Consider the following 10831-nt stretch of genomic DNA (forward strand, 5'->3'; position numbering starts at 1 on the left):
TTCAGAAAGAAATGATCTTTCCTCCTTCAGTTGTGCTGACCCTTTTTCCTAATAATCTGTGCTTTGTGTTTAAGCTCTTGTCTGCATTTCAACTTTTCCAACCGTCTGTTGTGTCTGTTTGACCCTCAGATGCCCTCTTATTTCTTCTCTAAGGCAAGACCTCTCTTTCTCTCCTTTGCTAATCCTTTGTACAATGCAACCTCCTCTCTCTTCACATGGTTTCCTCCTCATTGCACTTCTCTTCCTGTTCAGTACCCTTTTTTTCTGCTTCAATCCCCTTTCTTTCTGTACAAAAGAGTGAGCCAGAACGCTGTAGGCAGAATTGTGCCCGGCTCACCGGGAGGCACCTGTGGTTCCTCGGCTCTTGCGAAGGGTTTAATTTTGACCGTATCACTCCAAGAAACAGGCCACCAACGTTTGCGTTCATTTATTTGTCCTTGACTCATTTATGGCCGCTCAGTTGTAGCTGTCTAAATGCCGTTTTGCCACAGCAGAGAGGTATTCGATCCGAGAATCATGCATTCGCTAAGGGTTACTCAACAGAGAGGAGAACATCTCTAGAATTGTATCTACTCAAGTTGGCTTCTAAAATGGTAGCGGTACAGTAGGGGGTACAAAACTCTTAAATTGAAGAACATTACGCTCTGCGTCTACTAATACCTCTGCACAGCTAAATGTGTATATATTTTTAGAAAAGTATTTTAGTCTTATTTAACACCACTATGTCTACACCCATTATTAACACGGATGGTAACTGGATGATACCATCAGGAGACCAGCACCCTTTCCTTCCGGCACCATCCCAACCACACAAAGAGTAGGGCCAATTTATGCCTCAAGCCCATCTATCAATCTGGATTCTATTCTTTACAGAAGGGGTTGAACGCGCTCCCATTTGGGCTTTGGCCGTGGTCTGGCCCCCCAATGTAGACAGCCATTTCAGCCCCCACGAGTCCCACAGTGTCTCAGGGCGCGATGGGAAAACCATGGTAGAAAAGCTGTAATTACAGCCCAAATGTCCCGGGCCAAAACGCATAATCCCCAGTCTGGAGCAGTGGAATGCAGAGCGAGCTGAGCTGAGCTCCCTGCTGTCTTTGATGTGAAGACTGGAGGGATCAGCACATAGCGTTTGGTTTGGCCTGATTCTGCCAAGACCCTCCTCCGCCTTCCTATCTAATGGGTTTTACCCCCCCCCCCCTCGCCTCTTGACTGTGGTCTCTGAGGCTGAATTAAAGAACTACAAATATGCCTGCCATATGTGGGGCAAAGACAACGTGTTATATTATCTAGGCAAGCTGGGAGTTGGTGTGTCGTGATTTTTTAGGGGTGGGATCGGGAGGTTGAAATATAGGGCGACATACAGCATCAAATATTCAAGTAGTAAATCCAAGGTGTCAAATGACTTTTTAGAGATATGCACCAGAGCCTTGTAGGAAGATAATGAGCAATTATTCACTTTAACACCTTCCACACCTTCCACACCGCTGTCTCTGCTCGAAGGACACTTTCTTCAAACCTTCAGTTTGACGGATCTGCTTCAACACTTTGCTTGATTTCTCACAAGCTCACTTCTACAGACACAAGATTCCACTTTCACTTTTTTTGTCTCGCGCACATGAAGACACCAAGAAGCTCTCCTCTGCATCTCTTCTAACTTTTGACTCTCCTCCCCACGTCCCTGTAGGTGAAATGCGACCAGTATTGGCCGACCCGCGGCACAGAGACCTACGGCCTGATCCAGGTCACTCTGTTGGACACGGTGGAGCTGGCCACCTACTCTGTCCGAACCTTCGCCCTCTACAAGGTACTTCAACGGTGTGTGTGGTGGATCGGGGACAGTGCATAGGATTGTGTATGTGTGTCTGTACACATATCTGCATTTCTACATTTACATCATAACCGTCCGATCCTCTGCAGAGTGGCTCCAATGAGAAGCGGGAGGTTCGTCAGTTCCAGTTCACGGCTTGGCCCGACCACGGGGTTCCCGAGCATCCCACTCCCTTCCTGGCCTTCCTGCGCAGGGTGAAGGCCTGCAACCCTCCGGACGCAGGGCCCATGGTCGTTCACTGCAGGTGTGTGTGTGTGTGTGTGTGTGTGTGTGTGTGTGTGTGTGTGTGCATAGATTCGCCAGGCACTATTTCAGTTTATTTTGAACAAACGCTAGTAATAATTCAACAAACCGCAGTTATAGTAGAGCCCATCTTATAATCAACAGGGTATAAAGTTTACTGCAGGCCTGCACTGTTAAAATCCTGCGGTCTTTGATTAGGCGATTACGTGCGTGTGCATAAACACACACATCTGTGTTATTTTGGGTCGGCCTTGGCTTCGTTGTTTTCTTAAACCTTATGGTCCACTTTGCAGCAGGAGTCAAGCGGCTCTGGTATAAAAAAATTCTCATAAGTCCTGAGCTGCAACAAGCTTGACCTACCGTTACGCCAAACCGCAAAACTATTCTCATTGGCTTACACATACTCTCACATTCCTGCCTGAACAGCCAGACTCACTAATGGAGTCCTACACTAACAACAACAACAACAACCCTACAGCTTTAGCTTTAAATACTCTGTGTTCAGACCTTTGTCTGTTCTGGTTCATAAATGTATTTTTACATGAGGGGGAGGCGGGTGCGTTGGGTCGGAGACAGAATATTCTGGAATCTTGTCATTTGAATCCTGGTGCATTCAAAGGAGGTCCGCAGTTGGACTGGAAGCCGCTACACACTCCTTTTTTTCCTCCTTGAAGACCGGAGAAGAGGAGGAGGAAGCACAGGAGATTGACTGAAAAAGGACGGGGAATAGGGAAGGAGTGCTATGGAGGGCGGGCGGGAAAAGGAACTAGTGAGGTATAGGTGCAGAGAGTGAGAGAGGGGTGTGTGTGTGTGTGTGTGTGTGTGGGAGGAGGTGTCGGAGGCGAATGAGACAATGATGGAGAGCCGGAGCTGGCGAGAGATTGAGAGAGTCGGGGGTACGTGCAGAATTGCGAGAGGGAGAGGTCAGACCTAGGACGCGCCGAATGGAAATGATGAATTCAACAAAAGGAACGGGAGAAGGGGGGAAATGGGTTCCAAAAGAAAATTATTTTGAGTGTGTGAGAGGAAAAAGTCATTGGCACCATGCAAGAGCATTCAGAGGAGGCTTAGAGAGCGAGAGAGAGAGAGAGAGAGAGAGAGAGAGAGAGGGGACGTGGGGTGCAGAGGAGGTAGAAAGGTTGGCAGGAGATTAAATCATCCTAATCTTCCTTGCAGTCGGGAGGAGTACCTAACAGGATTATCAGTCAAATTAAATTATCCTGGCAAGAATCCATCATAATGTGCCTTAACGTATCGACTGGCCTCTACTATATCACTCAACGGACTGAATCTCATTCCACCTGAGAAACACACTCGCCCATCACTCGCCCTCATTCACACACGCACACACACACACACACACACACACACACACACACACACACACACACACACACACACACACACTGATATTAATTTAACCACGCAGTAGGGTTTTTATTCACTTGCGGAAATCTGCTTGGTCAGTGCATTTCACTGTTCAGGTAACAGCGCAGCAGAAATGTGAAGTGTTTGGGTGGGCAGTTAAACGTATTATATTTCTGGATTATGTGTCGATAAGAGAGGACATCATCCTACGGCTATTGAGGACTGCTGACTTGACGCTGGCGTCAATAATTATGTCATTTATTCAAAATATTGCTGGCTGGAATCTTTCTGATACTTAGCAGGTTTACCAAAGGCGGGTGCAGGCCATTTGATAGTATCAGGTCCCGGTGTAGTTTTGCAGTTTGCAACATTTGCAGTAACACCCCCCCCCCGCCCTCCCTTTCATTCCCGTCTCTTCCTCCCATCGCCCACTCAGCGCCGGGGTGGGCCGCACGGGCTGCTTCATCGTGATCGATGCCATGACGGAGCGGATCAAGCATGAGAAGGCCGTGGACATCTACGGCCACGCGACCCTGATGCGCTCGCAGAGGAACTACATGGTCCAGACGGAGGACCAGTACGTCTTCATCCACGACGCCCTGCTGGAGGCCGTGACCTGCGGCAACACCGAGGTCCCCGCCAGGAACCTCTACTCCTACATCCAGAGGCTGACCCAGATCGAGCCGGGGGAGAACGTCACCGGCATGGAGCTGGAGTTCAAGGTGAGGGGAGGGAGGGGCGGGGCGGTTGGATGGAGTTCTGGATCCCACTGTTAAGACCTGATTTTGGGATATGGGTATGTTTGCCATCGGACGAGTACATTGCGGAATTGGCAAACACACAGAGAGGTAGAGGCTTTGTCTTTTATGAGATAGAAAGTTGTGTGGACATAATTTACAATCAAGTCAACATATGACAGATGGGGGCAGCAGCGGTCCTGTATATAGGGTAAGGGAGTCTGGTTTATTAACAGGAGACTTGGTGTAAGAGTCTTTCGAAACTAGAGCACAAGTCCAAAATAAGAAAGGATCCTTTGAAAGTTCTCTGAGATTCTCCAAGTCCAGCAGTCCTCGGAGCAACTCCTGAGGAGAAAAAAAAAAAAAGACATATTTGGGATTGAAAGCGCGGACTTCAACGGGATTCAATGCTTAGAACTTCCTGATGAGAGGGTTGGAGTTGGGGTTTCGAAAAGCGAAGGAGCCCTGAATGTGGGGGCTGTGAGGGCCCTGGGTAGTAATATCAGACTCCGAGTATCACTTAACCAAAGCTTAGTGCGGGAAAAGCTGCTGAAAAGTCAGAGGCAGGACATTTATGTGATGACTAAACGCGCAGGCTAGCACCGACTCAATGACCGAAGAATGGGTTTAACTATCAAATTTTTCACTTGTTTACATATTGGGCGCTTTGAAGCTGTCAATGTAAGCGACACTTTATTGACATGCCCAGAGGAATAACATTTTGAGTAATTGCAAGCAGGTGCATCGCAGTTTCCCACCGTGGTTCACGTCCAGTCAAAGCTCTGAAGTGTCAGGAAAGAATGTGGCCATTCCGGCACCGAATTCCTATGCTGCTAATTTGCTCGGCTCACAGGAGCACGGTCTCGCTAGAGTGACACGAGCCCCGAGTGCTGACTGAACCGTTTGCTCAGCACGACTGTGATGTAAACCATATGCCACGGTTGTCTCAGTCACCAGATCCCGTTTCGGTGGAATGCTTATGGGTACGTTCTGGATTGGCATGTGAGGCAGGGTTTTCCACCAGCATCAACAAAACAACAAGGGATGGAATTTCTCATAGGAGGAGTGGCACAGTGGCCCACCGGCGGAGCTCCAGACGGTTGAAGAGTTAATGACAAGGCGAAAGGATATAACTTCTCCCTGGCAGCTTTGTTTTTGTGACTCGACCAAAGTCAGGGAGTTGGTATATCTCTGAGGACAAAAGGTGGCTTTAAGTTGACAGGAAAGGAAGTTTACCCTTCGGATCAGTTAATTTTGGCCAAGCTTAAGAGAAAAGGAGTAAAATTAATCTTTGATCTGGGGCTGCGCTGCCAGTCGGCCGCCACAGTTGGGTTGGACAGGTTGCTGTCTAGTTAGACAGGCAAATAAAACTGCGGGCCCGTGACGTGAGGATTTACCGCTGTTGATACTGGAAAACTGGGTATCGGGGCGCTCAAATGAACCGGTGAACTTGCGGCCGGGTGTGTGGGATTTTCCAGGCCCTGCCTCTCCAAAGGAAAATAGGAGATTCCTGTTTCTCCCACAGTGCTCTGATAGCAACAGATCGTCTGAGCTCGGTTCGTGAGACCCCATTGTTCGCACAGAGTCTGCGGTTACCCTCCGCCTGTTCTCTGTTGTTCTGTCTTCCTTTTTCACCCACGTCAAACCATGGTCAGAGAGCGTGTGTGTGTGTGTGTGTGTGTGTGTGTGTGTGTGTGTTTGTGTGTGCGTGTGCGCGTGTACGCGCATGGTCTGGGGGTTCGGCTAATGCAGGATCGGCTCTGGTTCACATATGGGTGCCGAGACAGCGTGGGGCCATGTGGTTTCCTGCACCCCCTCACCCCGACACATCCCCCCCTCTCTAGTTTCTTCGTCCCCCTCCTCTCATTGAGTGTATAACCCCCCCCCCACACACACACACACCCCATTCCCTCCCTTACAACCCCTCACCCTTCCATAACCCTTCATTCAGTTAGAGAAACTGCTTCGCTCATTTGACTCAATATCCCGGTGCTGGCCCAGTCAGACAGAACCTCTGGTGTTCTATTGTCCAATGTGGCCGAGGAAAACAGGATCCAGGCTTACAACATCAGTCAGTGCAGTCTTAAACACGCACACACCCGTGTATACGCTCGCACACACACACACACACACACACACACACACACACACACACACTTACTCTCTCTGACATCCATGTTTTGAGTCCAAATTGCGACCCTTGCAGCTGGCTATTCTTGCCCTTTCACTATCTTTACTTATGCTTCATTTGTTTCTTTCAAGCTCACTTCCTTCCTTATCTGTATTTTCTACTCTGCCTCCCAATCCATTTATCAATACCAAGTACTAGACATGAGCTTTTGGAAAATACATGTCCAGTACATTCTCTGTAAAAACTGACTCAAGTTGGGATTCAATGCCTCGTGTTGGGATGCCGGGCTATCTGGGCCAATCCGTTGTCAAGTTCAGCAAGAGCACATTGGGGCAGTTCTGGGCTTCATGCAAACTTCAGTTTGGATAGTATTGTGGCCCATGAATCAGGGTTGCAGGAACAAATTCAAATATAATTAGAATATTTTAAAAAGAAGCACTGTTCGAATGCTGAAATTGCCATTTGATTGTGTGTTGTTTTAATATCAATGACTCAGACATCAGGAAGTTCACAGGAACAGCAGTATTATAGTATTACAGTATTATAAAAGTTCATCGTTTTTGTCCCCTCGAACCCAGCGTTTGGCCAGTGCCAAGGCCCACACCTCGAGGTTCGTGAGCGCCAACCTGCCGTGTAACAAATTCAAGAACCGGCTGGTCAACATCATGCCCTACGAGACCACGCGTGTCTGCCTGCAGCCAATCAGAGGAGTGGAGGGCTCCGACTACATCAACGCCAGCTTCATTGATGGATACAGGTCAGGGGGAAAAGATGATGCCGCAGGGCTGGGTGCTGTTGTGTATTACTATCACATTGGTCCCAATATGCAGCCTGCAAATAATTGATGGAGTTTTATTCGAATTTTTGAAGATTTCAATTTAGAAAATGATGTCATAACAATGGGTGAAATGCACAAAATGGTAAGTTTTGTTTTCACTTGTTTTGTGTTTAGGCAGCAGAAGGCCTACATCGCCACCCAAGGGCCTCTGGCTGAGACCACTGAGGACTACTGGAGGATGTTATGGGAACACAATTCTACCATTGTAGTCATGCTCACCAAACTAAGAGAAATGGGACGGGTACGTGCACACACACACACACACACACACACACACACACACACACACACACACACACACACGTACATACATTTTGTACTGTCGCTACCCTTCATTGAGCTGTAATTGACCACCGGACCAGAGCAAACATGCTGTAAAGACACCACGTTTGTCAACCATTAGGGAGATTGTTGCCACATTGACCCATGTGACCAAAATAACCATGAACAGACTGAATGATGAGACTCATGATGTTTACTATCTTCAAAAGTATGACTCATAATGTATGCATGCTTGTCCCGATGCTAGGGTCGCACCGCCGGCAACAGGGCTGCAGGCTGGCTGTTGTGGGCGCGCCAAACATTTCAAACCTCTCTCCCTTTCCATATATAATATACATTATATGGATAGATGGGGCCGCGTGCACTTTTTTTTTATTATTAAAATGATGAAACTGTTTACTTTGCAAAATAGATGACCTCTTGAAAAAATTACGTAAATAATCTTGTCACCTGTCCCTTAAAAAAAGAATTGTCCTTGTTGGAGAAACATAAAATGGCGTGTTGCTTATCTTATCTATAGTTTAAGGGTCTTTTGCTATTAAGATAATGGGAACAATAGGCAGTGGTCCGGATGTATCTTCCCTCCTATCACCCGGCGCTGCTCATTTCCATAAAGTTGAAAACCTGCTCAACTTTCCTTGTCGCAGTGAAGCGCGAAGTCGTGGCTTGAAATACACTGCAGCCTACCGCTTTGCAGCGCATGTACATGTAATAAAAAGAAAAATAATAATAATAATAATAATAAAAAAATGCAATTAACAAATCAAAGCCAAGTACATTTGACACATGTAGATTAGTGCATTACAGGATGACTAAATCATATAAAACAGTAATAGAATAGTAGATAACAGAAATAGAATGGACATTATAGAAAATCTATGAACAGACGGGTGAGAAAGTAGACATGGTGGTCGAGCGACTGAGAAATGATGTTATTCTGTAAAAGCAGCAGGAGGTTCAGCATCTTCAACGTGCATTTTTCCAACTCGAGCCCCAATTCTGGGCGTTACTGGAAAAAATAATTTGTTCTCAATTAACTTGTTTGGTACAATATTGGTTGATGATGCTGATGATGATGATGATTCTGGGATTCCTATCCCTAACCCCCTCACAAAAGTTGACCCTAATCTGTGTTGTCTTTTAGTTCGGGCCCGCCTCACCACATCAATTTTTCCAACGTGGCACTCCACTGATGTTCAGTCAGACGTCCCCGTAGGAGGGATTCAATATGAATGTCAAACCCCTTATCCTGTTTATTCTCAGCAGGGTCTGAACGCTGTCTTAACTTCGTCCCCACAGGAGAAATGCCACCAATACTGGCCTGCGGAGCGCTCCGCCCGGTACCAGTACTTCGTGGTGGACCCCATGGCCGAATACAACATGCCACAGTACATCCTCCGAGAGTTTAAGGTCACCGATGCCAGGGTACGTCGAGTGCGACTGAGAACCATTTCCGCAGTTTGAAAAAAGACCGGGTGCTAACATTGCGCCGCGCTGTTCTCGCAGGACGGCCAGTCACGGACGGTTCGTCAGTTCCAGTTCACCGATTGGCCAGAGCAGGGAGTGCCAAAGTCAGGAGAGGGATTCATCGACTTCATTGGTCAAGTGCACAAAACTAAAGAGCAGTTTGGCCAGGACGGACCAATTACCGTACACTGCAGGTAAATGCAACATCCTCCCCAATACGAATTTTTTAGGAACAAATCTCTGTAAATATTCAAGTAATGTAGAGCCAGTGGCGTAACGATCGTCGGTGCCACCACTGCAGCTGCACCGGGGCTCGGTGGCCGCTAGGGGCCCGTCCCATCGGCGCGGCAGCGATGAGCTCCCCTTTCCCCCGTTCCTCCGAGTAAAAAACTGTTTTTTTTATTTTGAATTGAGGCGATCCAAAATAATTTAGGCTTACTCCGTTCATTATCGAACAGAGCAAAAGGAGCACCGTGCGTAACGGACACTCTCCAAACCCCCCCCTCAATGTTACAGCCCTGTATAGAGTCTCACGGTGAGGAAAAAAAGCTGCTTGATTTTCCGAATTTATAATAACAAGAAAAAAAAATTCCCCAGCAGCAAAATGGCTCAAGCACTGGATGGGCTAAGCTCCCGATGCCTTTGCATCCGAGCAACGCCCGTGGTTTTAACAATGTATATACCCTACGTACACATATAACTCGCCACGAAAGGTGTTTCAAACACAGCATTGTGGCGCACAGTTAAAAAAAAAAAAAAAAAAAGAGACACAAATGAAATAGTGACACGTCCCATCCGCAATAAAGACAACTACATCGCCCGCTCGGAGAGACGGGGGGAAACAACAAGAAAAAAAAACGCAATTTCAGTATCTTCTGCCGGTGATGTGGAGTCCCGACTCCTGACGCGTGTTTGGTCCTCCAGTGCCGGCGTGGGGCGGACCGGGGTGTTCATCACCCTCAGCATCGTCCTGGAGAGGATGAGGTACGAGGGCGTGGTGGACATCTTCCAGACCGTCAAGATGCTGCGCACCCAGAGACCCGCCACCGTCCAGACGGAGGTGAGAGGTGGAGGATCCCGGCGCTCCGCTTTCCCCGCCGTCGCCGGCCCGTCTGTTTCTCACGAGCCGGTTCTCCTTCTGTCCCCCCCCCCCCCCACCCCCCCCCTGCAGGACCAGTACCAGTTCTGCTACCGCGCCAGCCTGGAGTACCTGGGAAGCTTCGACCACTATGCAACATAAAAGCCACCGGTGGCCTCCGGCGTCACGCTCGACCAGGGGGTGCTTCCTTCCACCCTCCGCCCAAAACTCATTGGCCAGTCCGACCGACTACGTGACGAACGGCAACCACGTCTGCGTTCGGGGAAAAAAAATAAAATAAAAAATACTTGATTTAGAAAACGTCGAAAGGAAAGGAAAAAAAAAAAATCTCTTTTTGTTCGTCTCCGGTGCTCCCTGACCCGCTTTACATCGCCTCGGGATGCGGAACTTCACCTCGTCCACCACCAAGTTTGTAGCATCACCGACCCTGGAGTCCAGGAGCCAGCTCCCAGTATTTAACGCTCACAGAAAAATGTCGATTTCTTCTGTTTTCTTGTTTTTTTGTTTTGTTTTTTTTTCCGAAACGTCGAGGCCGCATCTCGAAAATATCCACGAATCACGGACGAATCCTCACGGACTCGAGAGACTTTTTTTCGAGGATCCGAAAGTCGCCGATAGGGACGCTGGGATCGGAGACACAAGGAAAGTCCAAAAGAGACACTTTGGGATGTTTTGGGTTTTGCGTTCTCGGAAACAGAGTCTCGTCGTCGTCGTCGTCGTCGTCCCCCCCACCCCCCGCGAAAACAAACATAAATGGAGGATATTTCTACCGTTCAGCAATGAGAAATAGAAAAAAATAAAATAAAACACCTTTTAAACCTTATTCTTAACATTTTGA

At 47.9% G+C, this 10831-nt stretch overlaps 1 protein-coding gene across 1 annotated transcript in view; it reads left to right on the forward strand.

The window, feature by feature from the left end:
* The window catches only part of ptprdb (protein tyrosine phosphatase receptor type Db), a 67808-nt gene extending 57555 nt beyond the window's left edge, over positions 1–10253 (forward strand). The window contains exons 30-39 of the mRNA XM_079998562.1: positions 130–153; positions 1685–1804; positions 1918–2072; positions 3876–4161; positions 6886–7064; positions 7260–7386; positions 8727–8852; positions 8934–9088; positions 9819–9954; positions 10066–10253. Of these exons, the coding sequence (XP_079854688.1) occupies positions 130–153; positions 1685–1804; positions 1918–2072; positions 3876–4161; positions 6886–7064; positions 7260–7386; positions 8727–8852; positions 8934–9088; positions 9819–9954; positions 10066–10134 (1377 nt within the window). The 3' untranslated portion in view covers positions 10135–10253. The remainder of the gene's footprint in view (positions 1–129; positions 154–1684; positions 1805–1917; positions 2073–3875; positions 4162–6885; positions 7065–7259; positions 7387–8726; positions 8853–8933; positions 9089–9818; positions 9955–10065) is intronic.
* The last annotated feature ends 578 nt before the right edge of the window (positions 10254–10831 follow it).

This window comes from Zeus faber, assembly GCF_960531495.2.
Source record: "Zeus faber genome assembly, chromosome: 4".
Taxonomy (NCBI): Eukaryota; Metazoa; Chordata; class Actinopteri; order Zeiformes; family Zeidae; genus Zeus; species Zeus faber.